The 20,961-nt window shown below is 45.3% G+C and overlaps 1 protein-coding gene across 1 annotated transcript in view; it reads right to left on the bottom strand.

Moving 5' to 3' along the window:
• Positions 1-962: 962 nt before the first annotated feature.
• The window catches only part of gpr4 (G protein-coupled receptor 4), a 35,303-nt gene continuing 15,304 nt past the window's right edge, over positions 963-20,961 (bottom strand). The window contains exons 2-4 of the mRNA XM_070969650.1: positions 6,715-7,459; positions 4,783-5,047; positions 963-4,074 (exon numbers count right to left, since the gene is read on the bottom strand). Of these exons, the coding sequence (XP_070825751.1) occupies positions 3,353-4,074; positions 4,783-5,047; positions 6,715-6,843 (1,116 nt within the window). The 5' untranslated portion in view covers positions 6,844-7,459 and the 3' untranslated portion in view covers positions 963-3,352. The remainder of the gene's footprint in view (positions 4,075-4,782; positions 5,048-6,714; positions 7,460-20,961) is intronic.

Genomic DNA, 20,961 nt, shown 5'->3' with positions numbered 1-20,961 from the left:
CTGTCTTGTATAACAGCGTGGAAACGTGCCCACCCCCATGAGGACAGGTCGTAAATATAAGGTTCCCTCTAATGACGGGGGTAACAATGGAAAGGACACCCGCACACACATCGTCCAAGATAAATGCACAAGCACACACAGCGCGCACTGAAACACATGCACTGGACACACATGCACAGATCCTGCAGTTTGTCCTTCATGACATTCATTAGCTGTATCGCTCTGGGAGTCAAGAATAGGACAAAGTGAAGACTGATGAAGGTGACTTTGTGTTGGCAGTCTCCCAGACTTGCTCTCTCTCTGCTGGTCAGTGCGGTGATCTGTTACCACAGGATGCCTGCAGTGTTGCAGGAATACGCAGTCTGTGATTGATAGCACTTAGCGCACATTAACCCAGCCTGGATTCGTCAAGTCTGCAGGGAGGCGTTGCAGACTTCTAATTAGAACGATGCACAAGCACTTCCTGCCGCCTCACTGATATAGACTTGGTTTAAGATCTCACTGTGCTTCGGACTTGGTCTCATAACGTGTCGTCCATCCCGTCCAAAACCGAAAGTGTTTACAGCTGTTCTGAATGACACTGAGCAGGGCGCTGTTATGCTTTCAGACAGTCTCTCCTGGAGTAAAAGCAGTAACGTGAAGAATGAAAAAAGAGGGCTGGCCTGCCTTTCGCACCTCTACACACCTGACCAATCACAGGCCACAAAGACCACAGCGGGCAATAAACTAAGTTTACTTGCAGAAGTTTAGTCAGATTGTCTTTTGTCTTCATTTGTAGGTAAAATTCAAAGTAAGTACATGCAAAACAGTCACTAATAACACCTCTGTGCCAGCACAAGTAAGAAATTATGACAACATATCCAATACCTAAAAATAAAAAACAGAATCTGGTCATGAACAGTCCCCCTTCGATCCCATGCAGCCTTTCAGGTGCCAAACAAACACGCGTGGATGCAAAGTTTCGTATGCATAATTTATTTCTCACTGACGTCACTGATGAACACATACACGTTATGAAGCCTGGTACCTCCTCTCAGACTGACATACAGATCCACAACCGGAGCAATGGTACACAAAGCAGCGCTCAGGGCAACACTAACAAGCTGAAAGTATCCAAAAAAAATCTGCCTTAACATCATTGCACTGATGCTTTCATGCCAGACAACAGAAAAGATGGTTTTGCTGGGATCATCGAGACAAACATTTCTCATCCCTGACACATAATTGTTGGCCAGTGGAGCTGCAGCATGGACACAAATCAGTGTCAGAAAGGACTTATCTGAGCCATAATGCTCCACACGAGGATGGTTCACATGTATGACCTCTGATTCACAAAAACAGTAATGAATCAAGAAAATGTAAAAAGGAATTGTTGGATTGCACTATTGTTGCAGATGCTTCTGCTCATTTTACTACTTTACTTTTTTCTTTATGTGGTAGAAGCTGCAACTAAGATCCCAACAGCTTTGAATGCTAAAAAAAATTTATTTGGTCACTTTGTGTTGGATTTACAGTAAAAACAAGCTGCCAACAAGGAAAAGGACAATCACTCATGCCAGTGTAATGTTAAATTATGGTAAATATGAACATACATGAACGTGTCTGAAGATGTCTTCTTCTTCTGCAGGCCCTCACAGCTCTCACTCGACATCATGACTTCAGAAAATTTGGCAGCGGATTATAATGGTCGGCTATATTTACATTAAGAACAATCAGCTTCACGTACAAAAAGAGAGGCATGCTTGCTGTACATTTTCATTTCGAAATAAATCACGATGATCGGTTTACGTTGCTGTTTTAAATGCTGTCGCCTGCATCAAAGAGGAATGAACAAATCCTGCCATTTTAGGGGAAATGAAGCACGTGAGTGATGGGAAGAAAATGACTGAAAATGGAAAACAGCGTGCTGTACATCACTGAGGAAGTTCGGGACAGTTTAAGTTAGAAGGCATCTGTCTGAAATAGAAATGTAAACAGTCATCAGGTGGGCTGTGTGGCGCCTTTACCAAAGCCCAGCATGTCGGGGGGGTTCATGGAGGGTGAGAGACGGTTGTCTGGCAGCAGAGTAAAGGCTGTCACAATGTTTAAGCAATAAAGATTTAATTTAAAAAGTAATAAAATAACCATCACGCTCGTCGCCGTACTTTAATTATCATTGGCAGCTGCTGCATGCTGTCACGTTTTAACAAACTTTATCTGCTTCTCTGCACTGTGGCACTGCTTTCCTGCTCTCAGCTGCAGTAAAAGGCTTTGGTTTAGGTTTTTCTCTGTGGAGTTGTTTCGCTGTCTGTGCTGAAAATGAAAGAAAAAGACATTGCTCACATTACATAAGAGACACTTCTCTAAGCCTTCTCGCTATCACAGTTTATGAGCTGAGGTACTTCAAAAAGCTTCATTATTTCCTTCAAAGAAAACTAATAAAACAAGCATTAAAAATGTTTTTGACCATTAATCTACAATCTTTTTATTAACCTTCTGCTCTTCTTCCATATTCCAAAGTGGTGCATTTGGGTGTCAAACTCCGATCTCCTACATCCACCCTTTGTCCAGTTGGGTGTGAATGCAAAGGTGCCTCTTTTCAGGCAACAATACTCAGCCATGCAGAGTGTGGTCTGCTTAAATAATTCCACTTAAATATTCAGAAATGTCTTCCCAGGCATTGCAAATGAGTCCTGGAACAGCTGGAAATTGTACAAATGTCCAGTCTGTTAAATTGTATTTGATAAAATCCGTGTTGCAGCAGTGACACGACAGTGGAGATGTCAGCTGGTCTGTTCATCTGTCGGTCCAACACTTTGGTCCATCTATGGATGGATCGGCGTGGGATTTGGGACATTCACGGTCCAGTGAGGCTGAAATCTGGCGACTTTTCATTCAGTGTCAGCAGGAGAGTAAAAAACTCCTCTGCTCCAACACTTCACTTCACGAGGATTCCTCTAAGGCTAATGATTGAATCGTCGTCACACTGGGATTCATTCATGATAGCAAGTTAGCATGCTAACATTAGCATGCATGCAAACTACAGCTTGAAGTAATGAGAGTAGAACACAGTCAGCAACAAAGAACTGAGCCTGAACTGTCAGTCTGTCAACGCGGTCACAGAATAAAGACCTTAAACCTTTTCCATGACCTCCTCAGGTGCAACTATCAGGCCCGACTTAGTGGTAAGGATCTAACAATTGCAAAGTATTTCTTAATTTTTCATTCACCCAACAGTTTGTTTTCTGGTGCAATCATCTACAACCTCATGAATGCGCCTGGTTCCAGAGGTCATCAGACCCAGTCAGTGTCATGAGCTTCCTCCATCCACTGAGCTGAGCAGTCTGGCCCTGCAGTTAGCCCCACGCAGAGGTCACTTCCTAACACTGAGGATGGTCATCTGCAGGCACTCCTCCTTTAGAGCCACGAGTTCCGTCTTATAACTGCTCGTCTTGCCTCCATCGGCATAAACACAAGGCTGCTTCTTTGCTGACAGCGGCGTTTCCATAGTCACTGAACCTGCGTTGAGTATGTCGGCATGTGACGGCGAGGAAGAGGAGCCCCTGTGGCAAGCTGCAGACAGTAAAGCAGAGAGAGCTCGGCCGACGTCGTGCCGAGCCCCCTCATTGACGAAACAGTACAAAATGGGGTCGGCGACGCAGTTGAGGCTGGTCAGGGCCAAAGATACGTGATATGCTGCGAACAGGCTCTCCTCTGAGCCGCAGTCACACGGCTTCCTTAGAAACATGGCGCTCCGCACCAGGAGGAGGATGTGGTACGGCCCAAAGCAGAGCAAAACGATCAGGATCAGACTCAGCGCCAGCCGCTGGATTTTGGCCTTTTCCTGACGCTCTGTCGAGACGTTGCAGCGCACTGCTGCCAGGATCCCGCGGTAGGCAACAAGCATGGCTGTCCATGGAGCGAGGAAGCCCAGAAATGTCCTGTACAGGTTCATCCCTGCCACCCAGTCCTGCATGGGATACTTCTCAAAGCAGAAGGTGTGGTTGAAGCGGTCCTGGAAGAGCTCGTCGTGGAAGAGAGGAGCGGAGTTGGCTACGATCTCAATGATCCACACCATGGCGCTGACCAGGATGGCTGCAGGACATTCAGCAGAGCAGAGGAAGAAGACGAGAGAGGAACATTAGACCTGGCAGTGACTTCCATTGCTGCAGCCTGTGTGAAAGCTGCACTGCACTGAAAGAAAACAGGGAGCTCTCGGAATCACAGACTTCATTTCACCAAACAGCAGGCTGTACTTTATGAAAGAGCCAAGAGTTTCCATCCAAAATGCTTTTCAATGGGATAGAAAAAAAAAAAAAAACAACTTCCTAAACTTCATTATTTTGTATTTCTATGTCGTGGGCATTGTTCCTGAACTCCAGGTGCGTATCATTGCATTTTTGCATTTGATTAAAAGTGAGGACTTTTGCAGATATCCTCTCTTTTGACATGGAGATGATGTTATCTCTGCACAAACTGAGTTTCCTGTTATGTCAGGGAATGTCAGACTTGAAGACACACATCCTCTCCAGGCTCGGCAGCAGAACAGTTTGGCAAACTAATCATCAAATGTCATATTTTTATCCTGCAAGGACGAGGTCAGATTTGACTGAGCGGTTTCATTGGAAGATTACTTTATTTTAGATTCATCCATCAGAGCGAATGACCTCTGTGGCCAAACTTACAGTAAAGGTTTGTAGTTTCTATCAAATGTCTGATATTAAGGACACCCATCTTTTAACATACCATCATTTGTTTTCATATCATGTCAGAAGAAGAAAGGCCGTCTGTAAGCACACACACCTGTTTTGATTCGTCGAACCTTGGCGAAGCGCAGAGGATATGCCACGGCCAAGTACCGGTCCAGTGAGATACAGCAGAGAAAGGCGATGCTGACGTAGATATTGGTGTAGAAGATGAAGCCGAACAGCTTGCAGCTCTCCTGACCGTGGATCCAGTCATCGTGCTGCAGGAAGTAGTCGATCCACAGAGGAAGCGTGGTGATGTAGAGGAGGTCAGCCACCGACAGGTTGATCAGATAGATGCCGAGCTCGTTGCGTTGGCGGACCTGGAGGGAGGAAAGAACGGAGAGGAGAGACGGAGGGATGGAGAGGCAGGAGTGACAGATGGTGGAGGGATGAAGATAAAGGACAACACGATGAAGACGTGTGAGATTTATAACGAGGCTGTTTCCTTTTTATGCAAACGTTTAGAGTGTGAGAGAAAGTGAAATGCAAATGATCTGTGAGTTTCCATCAGCTGCACACTGTTTGCATGTCGAACCGCGAAACATGGAGAGAGAACTGCTCACGTCTGATTGTCTCACCTTTGTTCAGTGTCTCATACGAATAATGTTCGAGATTCTTTGATTTGTCAGCGCTTGGATTGAAATCCAGCTACAGCTCTGTTGTCCATGCAGGACTGATATCACAGTGTTAACATTTAAGCAGAACTGCTCTGGTGTATAAACTGTATAGTTAATGACGAGTTTGGGACCTACAGTAACATTAATGTACCTGTGACCCTGCGCACCTTTGCTGTATGGAGCCACAGAGTATCTGTGCCAGGGCTCAAACTGAATGAAGAAAAGCTGGAGAAGCCAAACAATAATCTAAAGTTGAACTGTCACTTTTAATAACGCTGTGTTTGAAAAAGTATGACTTAGTGAGCTTGCTTGAATGAAAAGTCAATAGTAATCTCTCCAGCTGCTGCCAAAGCAAACTGTCAGTCTGTGGGAAATGCTGGAAATGTTTGATGCTGTATGGGAAAATATCCCCAGAGCTCTGTTGACTGTATGTCGCAAGCAATGCCAGACATGTTCCATCAAAGTCTCCTGTTACAAAGAGAAAAGTGTGTTATCTATGAGTCTGTAGAAACAGAAACACAAATGCTTATTCAAGCACCGAATCAGTTCCCATATAGAATCCATTTAGGTTTAGCTTTTTACCGAAAGTACATTTACTGTACTTAAGGACACATTTCAGGCCTATTTTTACTTCTATCCCACTGCATTTCAGCTGGAAATATTGCATTTTTTTTACTCTACTACAATTATTTGACAGTTTTGGTTATGAATGATTGTCTTTTGTGAGGACTGAGGAGTCAGCAGCTTGGTTTCCATCCAAATGTACCACAAATTTTAACCAAATTTTGAGAAAATCAGCAAAACAAAATAAAAAACAAAACTACTATTAAGTGATTATTAGGAGCCTGTTCGTCCAAGGCTCAAGCCTGGTGGAGATATTTTGAGGTTTGACAAGGTTCGTTGCTATTTTCTGAATTTTTACAAACGAACCAAACAATCAGTTAATTAATGGAGAAAATAATCAGCAGATTAATCCACGATGAAAATAATCATTTGTAGAAAAATAGTTCAGAACGTATGAATGAGACAATAACAACATAATGATATAATGTATGAGTATAACAGTCACAGTGGACATTTTTCTGCTTTGAGTACTTTTAATACTTTAAGTACATTTTCCTGATTGCTCTTACATACTTTTACTTAAGTAACGTGAACAGGATAACAGGATTTTAACCTGTACACGGGTATTTTTTACAGTGTGGTATTAATACTTTTCCTACAGTAAGGGATCTGAATGCTTCCTCCACCACCGTTTGAAAGCACTGTTTTCGACTAACACATTACAAGCCAGTGCTGGTGTGTGTGTGTGTGTGTGTGTGTGTGTGTGTGTGTGTGTGTGTGTGTGTGTGTGTGTGTCTCCTCCTCACCTGCATGTAGGCAGCCCACAGAGCCATGCAGTTAGTGGGCAGCCCCAGAACGATGACTATGATGTAGAGCGTGGGCTGGAAGAACTGGTCCACCTTACTGTCCACATCACAGAAGGAGATGTTGCACATTGTCCTGTGTGGAACGCTCTCAGTGTGTTTGTGTGTTTGCAGGTGTGTGAAGCTACTCTCAGCTCTGAGTGTCCCTCTGTAGTTTCACTATATTCCAGCTCCAGCAGTTTGACAGTGACATGCCGACTCTGGCGTCCTGCTCGGCTACCACACGGCCGTCTGACACGGAGCAGCAGAAGAAAACAGGAGTGTCATTTCCAGGGCATTTCATGGTTCCTGTTTAAAACACTGTCCTCCACACCCGGGGGGCTCGATGTGTCATAATCCTCTCTCACACTTCAAAGCCAGCCCCCGTGTCCCTCGGCACAGACGAGAAGAGGAGAAGAAAGGAAGGAATGAGGGATAAAATGTGGTGAAATGAAAGCTGCCTTATCGACGCTGTGCCAGACCTCCCGCGCCTGAGCGGGCCCTCATCAATCTTTTAGAGATTAGAGGTCTGCCAGGTCCATTGTGAGAAGGAGAGGCTGAGCATCAGTGTGTGCGTGGGCGTGTCTCACGGCCCCGATGACACATAAAACTCCGGTGGGACGCTCGCGCTGAAGTGCAGGAATGACTTTACCGAGCTTCAGCACTGCGGAGCCGACAGGTCGTCCATTTACTCTGGACTCCCGAGCATCTGCGAGAGAGAGACAGAGACGACTGTTAAAGCTGCGTTGTGTAACTCTTTTATCTTGAAATAACGGCTCAAAATCATTTTGATCTGCCTCTTTCATCTCCAGTCTGCAGCCTGAAGGCCTGCTCTTACACTGCGTGCAGTAACTCGGGTTGATCTCTTTAAAGCACTGCGTCACACACAGAGAGTTTAAAACATGGATGTAGTGTCCGCGATGCCTCCCACAGGTTTCTGAAGAGCCATCTTTGCAGGGACTGATTCCCAGCTTCTCGCTTTCCAGGCTTCTGATTGGCTGACATGGCCTTACAGTCATATTGCCGCCTGCTGGTTTGGCATGCTTGTCACAGCGCTTCAGGTGTGTTTTTGCCTCCTTCATGTGGACAAAGGAGCATCAGACCTGCAGTTGTCAGGCATTTGGTCTCTCACAGTCAAAACAAACCATTCAAAAGTGCCTGGAGTGAACACACCCTCAACATACAGCCTTCTAACAGGCTGAATTCTGCTGCCCTGATGGGCTGACATACACTTGAAATGCAAGACAGGGGCCCAGAGGGGAAGACTTCATGCAGCGAGTACAGCGGCAGAGTTTTATCGAGGTGAGATTTGTCTGGTACAGTATGATAACACAGAACACGCTGACACCGTACAGGCACAAGAAGACCTTCCTACAGCTCAGGACATATGATGAGCCTTATGTAAGCCATCACTAAACATGACCTGAATATATGTGGACGAGATAGAGAGAGTGGGGTGGGAGTGGGTTTCTGTTTCCCTCCTCCACTTCCCACGTCCCCGCCCTGAGCTCTGCCTCTGTTTGTACATCTTGGAACGCTTTGATATTTTTGCATATGGCTGATATGAGCACACATGTGCTTTCAATCACTTCACTTGAATTCGTTCTTCTGCACTGTGAGCTGCATTCCCCCACAGTTTATGTATGTTTCAGCTTCTTTTTCATTCCACTTAGTTCAATGGATTTCAGAAATGACCGTCAAGGTTTTTCAGCTTGGAAGAGCAACTGGATGTTGCAACTTTTACACACAGCAGTGAAATATTTCTGACAGTAAAAAAGGCTGGTTTTCATTATTTTAAGCAGGAGACAATAGTTCATGGAATCAGAATTCCTCCTGACCAAGAATATCCACATAAGTGATGTTTCTCTGAGGACCATGAATGTTCCAGTGCTATAGAGGAAGGGTCCCTGGGGTCATAAAAAACATTGGAAATAATCCTTATTCTCCAGAGACTGTGAAGAAATGCAAAAGATTTAAAGAAGTCAGAACTAAAAGCAGCCCTGTGAGGCCACAGTCCATTCATAAAGACCTGTTTCCAAAGAAAAGGCCAGTCAGCGTTCGCTTCCTGGTTAAACGTCCCAGCGAGCGGCCCGAGAGACGTCTGTGTGAAGGAAACAGCTTCAGCCTGCGATAATGTGACGGTCACCGGTGTGGAACAGTGAGCCCGAGCCGGTGGCGCAGTCACAAAACCCCCAAGAAAACACACACACGACGGATACGTGAGGTCATTCCTGTGGCCATAAATCTTTGCTGGGGGACATTGTGATAAGCTGAACTGGGTCAAAACTTTGCAGTAATCTGTTATCGTACACACTGGAGCCACAGCACAGACGTATTCAAATCTTCAGGGTTGATTTTACAAAGAGGTCTCATATTTAAGTTGCTGCCATCGACTTTCGACCTATTTCCCCCAAAACTCTTGTTATAAGAGCATCCACGGTTTGACTGGTAGTGCCTGTCAGGTTGGAGGAACTGTCTTGTTTTTCCTTTAAATCTCCTCAAAACCGTTCTTTGCATTGTTGCGCTGGATTCTGGTGCCTCGGCCGTCTCATGAGGAGCACTAAAAACATTTTGTTTTTGTCCTTTTGGGGAAGTGAAGTTCACTTTTACTTATCTACGGTTTTGATGTGATGGAAAGGATGGACGGACGGAATAAATCTGAAATATCAGTACAATACTACGGCCCTTGAGCATCTTTTTCATCCTCAGTTTGACGTTTTTAGCAGAGCAGCTCTCCTTTACAGCATCGTTAAAACAAAATGAGTCTCCCTGCTTCAGCCTGCGGTCAAACAACTGAGATCACATCTGTCAGCGCTGAGCGCCACAGACAGACCTCATTTCCCCATTAGATAAAACAGCAGGGCCGCATGCCAGTGACACAGTCACTGCCAGTCGGCCTTATCACTACTTAAAATCCACTCTGTGTGTGTGTGTGTGTGTGTGTGTGTGTGTGTGTGTGTGGGGGGGGGGGGGGGGGGGGGGTTCTGCGCTCACATCAAACGATGAACTTTCTGATTAAATACAAACTGAGTTAATGTGCGATAAACTGCTTCTATGGCCGCGCCCGTCCATTGGCTACAGAGGAGGAGCTTTGGGGTGCTGAGTCTTGCTCAAGGGCACGTTGTCGGTCCTCAGTCACCCAAACAATGTGGGGGTGACACGGGGTGACGTGGGTTTGTTTGTTTGCCTCTTAGCAGGCATCACTTGTGTTATCTCTGTCCACGCTGTCACCAGAAATGTGGTTCGTTCTGTCAATTACAGATTTTTATCACGCAGCGTTTGCATGCGATGGCCCCACACACGCAACTCTCTGCTGGGGTTGTGTGCGTGAGTGTGTACATGCAAGTGAAAGCATGTGTGTGTTTGCCTTCCTGGGTGTTTCCTTTAGGCTGGCGGTTCAGTTCGCAGCAGCTGACAGTCAAACATTCAGCCTGTTTGTGAGTCAGGAAGCTCAAACAGTCACAGAGGTTGTGCGACGCTCACCTGCAGGGTGGCAGACAGACGTGGCCTTCTACGTGACATACACACAGAAAAACTTATCCACTAGTTTTATTATTGTTGCTTCTGCTCTTTTAATTATTTCATCTTCAGTGTCAGCATACATTTCAAGTTTACGACCATTAGCGGCACGAAGGAGCGGCGTTTTCACAGGTGGGTCTCTGTTTTGTGTGCATTGTGCAGGCGTGTGTGGGCAGCATGATTCATATCCTGCCAGTGGTTTCACACCGTGTCACTGACAGAAAGTTACTGGCAACTTAGCAACGCATCAGCAAATCAAAAGGGAACGAGAAGTGTGTAAGAAGAAGTGTGACGCTAAATGTGAGAGGGCACCACAGGCTGCTGCCTCTGAGCTGAATGCACCTGTTGCACCACCTGCACAGAGTCCTGCTCTCTGCTGGACTGTTATCTCTGCGACTCGACACGCTTCAGTCAGCTTAAACCTAGAAATGACGGCTCCTCAATACAAGTGGCTGTTTTTATGCTTTGAAGGCTCACAGTGTTCACCAGTAAAATCCACATCCTCATACTGTCACAGCGTGTTTGACCACGAGCGTATCAGCAGGTTTAAAGCAGGCGGGGTGGAGGCGGTGTGGTCTCAGTGACTGTCATCTCCTGTGTTGTTTTTCTTTCAGTTAATGTGGTTTTTCATTGCTGTCCAATCAGAGCCGTCGGAGCCACCGGGAATTTTCCCAGTGCTCCCAGTGGCCAGTCCAGGCCTGGGTTACTGATCTTCAGGCAGCTTTTCTGCTTTCTTTCCATCAGCCTCCCTGTGCAGTCTTGCAGGTATTAAAGAGATGATTTGCTCAAACTGTATTTCTATGGAAAAAAACTGTTTGTACAACATAATAGTTCTGCAGAAATGTACTGTAACTGATTCAGTTCACAGCTGGAAAGCGGTTCAAAAGGTTTATTAGGGATTTAAGAATTAGGAATGTGTGTATGTGTGTGTGTGTGTGTGTGTGTGTGTGTGTGTGTGTGTGTGTGTGTGTGTGTGTGTACAATGGAGGCCTATATCAACCTGTTCTGTGCTGTCCGGTGCAGCACGGCAGTGTCTGATCTCCTGCCAGAGGAGATTAGGTCAAGGCAGCCGTGCACACATCATGCTGGCTGTCAGCACACACGCACACGCACACACACATTTTCTCCCTAACGCATCACACACAAACAGATGTTTTCTCCGTCATATACAAATACTAATACAAACTCTACACACGCCTCATCTCTGTCCTTTCCTGTACTCTTGTTCTCTTCTCAGCCTCATTTCTCTGCGACAGTCGCCTCATTGCTCAGACCTTCGACTCTCATGGTCTTGACCAAGGTTACTCTGAATGTCACAGCTCCACCTGAGCAGCTCTCCCAGAGCGACGAGGAACAATAAACAACATAACGTGAGATATGAAGGCAAGCCAAAGACGCTTGAGAGGCTTTTTATTTGTACTTAGTGCAGCGTTACAAGTCAAAATCGAGTCGTGAACGTCATTGCATTGGTGGTTTGATAAGGCTGAGATGAAGTTATGTGACTCAGCACAGGCTTACTTTGATTAGCACATGATAACATTATGTGTAACTGTAACTCTAATGAGAAATACTTTGCTAACCAACACAAAGGCTTCCACATTTTACTGAACATGTTTGGGTATTTGTAGATTAATGTCAGCCCCCAGCAGAGCACTTTTGTCTAACTGGTACAAGACTTGATGAGTCAAGTCATATAATCATACATTCGTGGAGTTAAAAGAATAGTACAGATGTGTTTTGTTGTTGTTTGACACAACCACTGGACACTGTTAATGCAACAGTTATGCAGCACAGTATTCAGGTTCTGCAGCACAGAGAAACTAACTGATAGGTTGCTGGCTTTGTTTTCTGCTACAACGTCCCTTTAATTGTCTGGATCGTAAATAGTTCTGCGTCGGTGCAGAAACACTTCAGATTGTGGAGCCGTGAGGGAAGATAACACAAACAAGAGCCTGACCTGAGGGTCAGGGATGAAGTCACCGACCCTGTTAGGAAGATATAAAGGCAGACACTGTGTCTCTGTGTGTGTGTGTGTGTGTGTGTGTGTGTGTGTGTGTGTGTGTGTGTGTGTGTGTGTGTGTGTGTGTTGTACTACCGTGTCCAAACTGAATTTCCGACCTTGAGAGGGAAGACGTTCTGGAACGCCAGCTCCAGTCCTCACCTCTTGACAGTGTTAACTGCTGTGTATTCCATTGATTTCAGGTGAAGTCAGCGTACCTGAGGTGTAACTAATAATACGTCTTTGAAAAGGATCTCTGTGTGCAACATGTACAGGAGGTCTGTGGTGGAAGTTTACAACAGCTCAGGTCCTATTTCTACAGTTTCCTTTTAATTTCTCCTCCAGTTTGTAACACCTGTGTCACAGTCGGACGTTACGACTCACTGCTGAAACTATGAAAATAAGAATCTACTTTTTAATGAAATTATTCTTTGAACTTTGGTTTCAGGGGTTGAAGTTAAAATAGGCTAAGCTAAGGGGTTCAGAATGAGGGCTCTAAAGAAGTGTACCAACCTCTGTGTGTGTGTGTGTGTGTGTGTGTGTGTGCGTGCGTGCTTGCGTTCATTGCGTGTGAGTGTGTGCATGCGTGTGTGTGTGTGTGTGTGTGTGTGTGTGTGTGTGTGTGTGTGTGTCTTTGGGCAGTAACTGCGTGGCCGTATGCCAAACATTCCTGTTGACAGTTAAACAGAGGAAGCAGGAAGACAGTAATGCAACACTATGAACCATGTCAACACACCTCTTACGCTTCACACACACACACACACACACACACGCACACACACACACACACGCACACACACACACACACACACACACACACACACACACACACACACACACCAGTAACCTCAATACCCTCATTCAAATCTCAAAGCTGGTGAAAATGATCAAAACCAAAACAATGATAATCAGGCGGTTTTATGCTCGTTTCACGCTGGATAAAACACCCACCAGCAGTCTTCAGTGGTAAATGGGACAATCTGCACTCATTTCCGGGTCAAATGACTTCGTAGTGGTCGTGGTTATTTATCAGCTCCAGCTCTGATCAGCAGTGATAGAAACACGAGGACACGCTGAGCTGCGTTGAAGTTACTGCTCTGCATGCTGCTTTCTGCTGTTCCCTGTTTTCCGACGCACCCATGACATTGAACGTGACATCTGCTTCCTCATTACCAGCGCTGCCATCATTAATGTCCCTGAACGCATCTTTGATATTTGAAAGCTGGATCTCCAGTGAACGATGTTATTCTCTCAGCCTTGTGTCCGAGCCTCATTATCAGCATCGTTGACATGTGAGGGTCGAGCCCGGGGGGTGTCATCACGCCTACACCTCATCTTCTTTGGCTCAGACCACAGAGGAAACATCTCTTTCACTCTAGATTTGAATTTGGTTTGTTTAGATCTGCAATATGTGATTATAAATAAACCAAACACAAGTCGACCTGTCGACACTGGGATGTCCCACCACCATTACCACTGTCCACATAGTCCTCACATGTGGACAAGGACACACACAGTAAATCAACGAGGCACCCACATGCTTTCAGACATCAGAGTGAGTTCCTACATTAAGTGACTACAGTCATGTGGTCAGATAGTAAATGTTTCTTCTTCTTCTTTTACAGGTTGGTGCAGTTCAAGTGAATGACTCCTTGTCCCATTGTGCTCCTTTTGTCTCCTGTCTGTCTCCCCCCTGTCCGTCAAGTTAGAGTCTGTGTCACTGCAGGTTTGGCCCAGCCTCCCCTCCTCCTGAGCACAGGTGCACTCAATCAAGCAATCAAGACTCACCTGCGTGCACGGTATTTAAGCACCAGGGTTTCAACCAGTATTCATCGTATCGCCTGCCTTGCTATGTGGTAAACAACCAGAGCTCAAGAAAGTGTTTGCCAGTATATTCTGGTCTCGTCTGCTACCTGCCTTCCTGTCTTGCATTCCCCTGCCTTCTGTCTCCTCTGTGTGATTCTGGTGTTTTGGGTCCCTATGAAAACTATGAACTTTCTCTGGTCTCAGTGTGGCATTTTGGGTCCTCTAAATGACCAGATTGTAACAAATGCAGCAAACATCAAATAGTCAGGTTTTTTTTGGTGTTTTTGTGTTTGAAGAAAGGTTAAAAATACAGGAGAATCCTGGGAAATGGGAGCGTTGACAGGTCTGTTCACAGTTCACTTCTTTAGGGGAGTTTTGGTAACCAGCTTGGTGCCAGGTGGAGGACGTGTCCGTGCTGTTTTTGTCTTGATAGTCTGGTGTGAACAATAAGGACAAGAACTTGAGCTACAGCCAAGCAGTTACTAAAAAACAGGACAGCTGTCCCACCCATGGTCCTGACCTCAACTTCCCAACATTTATAACACATTTTTGACATCAGGAGTCTTCTAGCAGGCCTTCATTAAGTTCATCGCCCTTTAGTTTATTTTCAAAGTGAACCGAGAGCTCGGCCTTGAACGTCACCTGACTGGAACCTGCTCTCTCAGATTCTGATCTTTTTATTGTCAGTATCAGAGGCTTCATTGGTTTCATTGGCCTCGGCCTCTCAGGACTCCACTCCATCCCAGCTGTGATGTGTGCTGTAATAATGGTGAGACAATGATCCTGAGAGCTGTTTATTAGCCCACAGCGCAGATTAAGGTACTTTAATTCAGTCAACACCAATGACACTGTGTTAAAGTGCACCGGGGACGAATAAAACATGAACTCATGGTACTGCAGTTCATTCTTTTTGTGTCAAGCGTCAAGAAAATTCACTTCCTGAATTACATGAATTAAGAGACCACTGAGACCCCGACACAGCTCGTAAAACATATACTGCACACCAGAGACACAGATGCTACTACATTCCACCTAATAATAGGATGCAGTTTTATGTCCATCGTCACGACAGCTAAGCGTCTCTCTTCCAGTCAAATACAGAGTTTCCTTTGGTGACATACTGCATGCCTCCACCCTGCAGGATGTCCTTTTTAAAGCTGACGGTAAAATTAAACTCTGTCTCAGTGAGGCACCTCGCAGACACCTCGACGACAATTCAATTACTTGAATTATTCATGTTTCCTGCTTTTTGTGCTTAAAGTGATCCTCAGAAAGTACCTCCAACGTTACTACTTCAGAGTTCAAGGTCATTTTTTTCGCCCAAAGGAGAAAATTGTCTTGGATTAAAGGAACAGACATATTTGCACCCACATTTCAATACAGTCTGGATGTCACACGTGAACTCACCAGTTTATAAAGAAGCAACCTGAAGGAGATCTGAGTGAGTGAGAAGAATCCGCAGTGCTGTTTGTTTTGCACATGAAAATAATGCAAATATGCTTCACACAGTGAAATTAATGTTCTGTTTGGGATCCTGTCTATTCAAATAAATCAGGCTCTGGTGTGCACGCCCGGCTTGGCCTGGTACTTTCCTCACAGGAAGCTATCCAAACTGTTTGCCTGTGATTGCAGTTGTCCTCAGAGGGCAGGAAAGACATATGCTATTGTCGAAAATGTCAGTTTAGTGCTGGTTGTTAGCGATCAAAGAGGAGAATGAGTTCACCAGCTCCTTTTGGGACTCAAACCGGCAACCTTCTGGTCACAAGCACGCTTCCCTTGAGGAAGAATAAAATAATAAGAACTACTGGAGGAATATTTGAACATCCGGAGGGAATTTAATGAAATTGGGAAAAGATTTGTACAGAAACAAAGCCCCGAGGGTGAGGGCTGCTCCCAAAGCATCTCATCTCCATCCTACCCAGAATCCTTCACTCTGCAGTCAGTATTATTCTTACATAATGATGGTGATGGTGACTAAGAGGCGACAGCATGAATTCAGGTGCACAGGTCTCACTGTTTTCACATGATCAAACATAAAAGAGTTTCAAAGAGAGCTCGTTCTGTTCGAGTATCATATATTTGTAATTTCAGGCTGGGAGCTGCAGTTTGTTGTGTTCATCTGACTGTGCGTCACTTGGATCACAACCTGCACCCACAGCGGACACATTTTTCCATAAAACTGGCATATCTAATGGTTTAGTGGTGGACAGGTTCATCTGTGAAAGACGTGTTCTCCTGCGCCTTTATTTCTGAGCGTGCACTCATCTATGTTTGAACATTCAGGGTTTCATTTTCATAGATCAAAGGCACATGTTCACGTCACATCACTGGTTCATTTGCTGGTAAGACCAGAGCAATCAGTTCTGCGGTGCACTGATTGACTGTCACCCCAACGGCACAGCAGTGATATTAAATTCGCCTTTGAGGAGATAATGTGCGCTTCCATCCCTCATCGTCCATAGACATGCTGCCAGTGCACAGCAGGGACAGTTTGGACTGGAGGAAAGGGCTGGATGTGGGTCTTGGCTTCAGCAACCAGCCACCGTCAGCTACAGAGGGACGGAGCCGCCTCCACAGTTCTCACTGAGAGCTCGGACGGTTTGATTCCCTTCAGCGTTTGTTCTGTGTTTATCATGGCTCAAGCTGGATGATAATCATTTCCACAACAGCACCGTGTACTGTACACATAGAAGGATGAGTTATTCTTTCCTACTGATTTAAATCACATTTAGTGGGCCGATACGACGTCTCACAAATGTAGCTCATCCTTTGAAATGTGGCTGTTTATGCTCATAGTGCTTGATGGAAATAGCACTGAGTGGACTGAGCTTTGCTGTGTGCACATTGTGAGCATCTGAATAAACAGCCGTCTATACTGTTTGAGTCATTCTCTACCTTTGCTCATACATATATACATGTATTTTAGATTTCTAGTCTGTTTTCTTACATCATGCACATGTATTGATCTTATGTTGGGCCAAATGTAAAAACACGTCTGAGTGCTGTTAGCCCAGGAATTAGTCCCGTCTATATCTAATACAAATGCAACAGGATATCTTACCGATTGTGACAGTCTGGCCAATGAAATCTGATCAGTGTCTGTCAGCACTAACTAGTGTTGCTCAGAGGTTTATCTGCTGCTATTTTTACTGGAGTAATTAACCTCAATTAAATAAGAAATGATTGATGTTAAGTTTCAGCTTGCATCTAGCAACACTTCCATCTAAGAAGACAGAGATCGTGCAAGAGAGCGAGAGATTCTCCCAGAATGAAAACATATGTGACTCTCAAACATGCAACTTGTCAACACGTTGCATCTTGGGACGTGCTGCCATGTGTCCTAAAGGCCTCTAAGCACCGCAGCAAAGCAGTGAACAGCAGTGCTGCAGGTTTGCTGCAACGTGGCGTCGTTAAGATGAGTCTAATAAAATCTTGATCGCAGTTGTGTCAGGGTGTTCGATTCCTCTGTTGAAGCATGTCAGATGGTGCCTCAACCGCCTGGAGGATTGTGCAACTGCGATGTAAATATGAAACATATTCAGGCAGGGACAGGATCATCATCTCAGATCATACATCAGCATTACTCAACAAAGCACAAAACAGCCTTTTGCAATACAAAAAAGCAGCTTCACCAGGGAAAAAGCCCAGCCATCCTCTGTGCATCATCATGGAAACAGGACCAAAAATCCATATGAAACAGCTCCTCCAGCAGATAGATCTGTTCTTCTTGTGTATCTAACCGATACACCAGACCTGTTTCTGTGTTTATGGGACATTTCTGAGTGGTTAACTACAGTGTGTTTTCAACCTTAAAACACAGCTCTGGACTCTCAGCTTTCCACTGACAACCTTTATGGAGGAGAAAACATCAGTCTAACAGCTTTACAGCAGACTTTCCTTGTGGCTACATGGATGCAGCAGTAAAGATAAGAGATGAGATGATCTCTGTGGGAAAACTCAGCTGTTACAGCAACACATAGGCTTATGATAGAGCGCAAACAAAAGCAAAATACTATATCACAAATGGCTGATATACACTCAGCTGCCAGTTTGTCATGTTCACATGGTTAAACCTAATCTTAAACCAGTCTATCTGTAATAAAATACAACCTCCATGAAGGTCACAGTGCTCAGTTTTTGTTGAAACTGTTCAGCTCAGGTTTTAAAATTAAAGATGGCATATTGTAAAACACTCTCGATTGCCATCAGACATGTCATTTTGTCTGTTTGAGACATATGTCCCAGAGGACACGGACTGTCATAATGAGTTGTAAACAGCAGGGAGGACGGCTCGGTGTCAGCTCCCAAAAGTGTGGTGGGAAAAGCCCCAGCATCATCCTGCCGAGCCCCGCAACAATAAACACAGCAAGAGGAGAGGAAAGAGGAAATGAGGAGAGGAGAGGAGAGGAGAGGAGAGGAGAGGAGAGGAGAGGAGAGGAGAGGAGAGGAGAGGAGAGGAGACAAGGAGAGCAGAGAAAAGGAGAGAGGACACAAGGAGAGGAGGGAGGAAACAAGTGGATGAGAGAAGAAACAAGGAGAGGAGGTTTGTTGTGTGTGTGTGTGTGTGTGTGTGTGTGTGTGTGTGTGTGTGTGTGTGTGTGTGTGTGTGTGTGTGTGTGTGTGGCCTCTTGTTGTACTTCTATCTTTGTGGGGACCAATTTGAGTTTCAGACCAGAGAGAAGACCTTTTGTCCGGTTGTCACTTCTTCAGGCTGAAGTCTCTGTTTTAGGATTAGAGGATTACTTTGACATTTTGAGATCCTGTGACAGGACACACAAAGGATGAAGAAATAAAGTGTACATGCGCTTAAACTGGGAAACGCTGGCTATTTTATGCGTACATTCAGTTGCATCATTCAGTCAATGAGTGTTCAGTGAAATGTCAGGCCCACCTGTGGGTCTTAATGCCATCTTTTACGGTATAGAGGATGTGCTTGAGAGCGTTTGTAGCAGCCTCCAGATGGTTAATGCCTGTTGTTTGTATTTCATTTTCCTCCTGCAGGTCTTGTGGGAGTCTGCGCTGCTTCATCAGTTCTTACTGTAATTCCCCTGAGCGCTCAGCAAAAAAAAATATTAACGCACCAATAAACACCCACAGCTGAGGTTTGTAAAGACGTTCCTCCCAAGCGCTTCACAATAACACCACCCAAATGTGGAGCTGTGACTGTACTCGTGAGCGTAAGGTAGATTTGACACTGGAAAATCCAATCCCAGATTCAGGCCTCCCTCCAAACACATGACTGCGCATTGTCGGATGCCTGCTGGAGGACGAGCACACTGAGTGCACAGGCAGAGTGCACACAGGTAGGCAGGTGCGTAGGCAGACAGGTGGGTAGGCTTATTACAGGCCTGAGGCAGCCACAGATAGCTGATCCTGTCCTTTTTTAGTTGTTGTCGGAGCATTTTATTGACTGTTGTTGTTGCTGCCCGAGCTTTAAACCTGCAAATATGACAGAAATGACTCCAGTCACTGAAGATTAGCTGTGAGCGTTATCTAAGTAGGTTCCAGCTCGTTTAAGAGGTGTTATTTTTGCAAAGAATCCTGAGAAACCAGTTACATGACAAATATATGACTCAATGTGGAGGAGAGGAGAGCTTAGGAAGGGAACGTCGGCAGTTTAAATTTGGCTTTAAGCTGCAAAGTATTTGAAAGGAGCCTAAAACGTCAGATGGGCTGAAAAGAGATGTTCACTTTAACACCTCATCAGCACCATCTGCACCCCGCGGCCTCTGTTCAGCGATTTCATGCATCCCCAAACCGATCTGTTTCTTCACCGGCAGCTTGCCTGAGGCCTAAAAAAGATATTCCTGCGATAGTCACAGCCAGTTTGGTGTGCTAGCGTAAACACATCTGTGGTGAGCTCAGACATATCTGCTGTGTCACATGGCAGCAGGCCAGCGGCTGAAACACCAGCGCTCGCGTTACACAGACACAGGCAGGACGGACATGGCAGGACGGACGGCAGCCACAGAGCTGACGATGCCGTCAGTCCTAAACTGGCTGCAAAACATCTCACAAATCGGATTGAGACGTGTCAGGCTTCATGCTCTGAAACACTCTAACACTAACAAGAGTGTAGCCTTCCTTGCAGAATATGAACAATACCAAAGGTCCTTTCCTGAGTCGGAGATCTGAGTCTGTGCAGGAGCTGAACTTTCTGCAGCTGTGTCCCTTTGCATGGTCCCACAGCCTTAATATAGTCTGCTGTAGCTTAAGCTGGTTTCAATAGGCCACAACAGGTATTTTGTCGAGTCATGGCAGGAAAAGCACAGGTGTAACTACAAATAATGATGGCTCTGCTGCATGTGGTGTACCAGATGTTCTGTGTCAGTGAGCCACACAGCACAGCACAACAGAGCGCTGTGGGAAAGTCGTCCACGAGCACTTCCACCACTTACTGTTTACCTCTGCTATTAATTCTACTAATGTCATTTGTGTCGCATCCTCCTGGTAAACCTAAATCTAGCACAGCAGAGCGCTGTGTTAGCTCTACAGTCCAGCTGAGGATGATAGGAATCAGTTTCAGAGCTGTCCTGTCTCCAGTTCTTTCAGATTGTCTGTCTTTGAACTCAATCTTTTCATGCATATATTAAAAGTTACACTCCATTGTGATAATCTTGTCGCAGTTTGTGATAGCTCCACATAGTGCCACCCAACACCGGGTGGTAAACGGTTAAGAAAGCTCACTTCACTGTCTTTATTCCACTCAGACAGTGAAATTTTCTGTAAGTCTGTGCCGTTTTCTGTTTGCTGTGGTAATGAGACTTTTCTAAAAATGAGCTCACATGATGGAGGGAACACCTGCTTTCCTTCTTTAAATAAAGCTCCCTGGAGTTTCAACACATTTTGCTAATCACACAGTGTGCTGATGATATAACAGTTTCCAT

The sequence above is a fragment of the Chaetodon trifascialis genome, chromosome 9, assembly GCF_039877785.1.
Source record: "Chaetodon trifascialis isolate fChaTrf1 chromosome 9, fChaTrf1.hap1, whole genome shotgun sequence".
NCBI classification, from domain to species: Eukaryota; Metazoa; Chordata; class Actinopteri; order Chaetodontiformes; family Chaetodontidae; genus Chaetodon; species Chaetodon trifascialis.
This window is presented reverse-complemented; position numbering and strand designations above follow the sequence as displayed.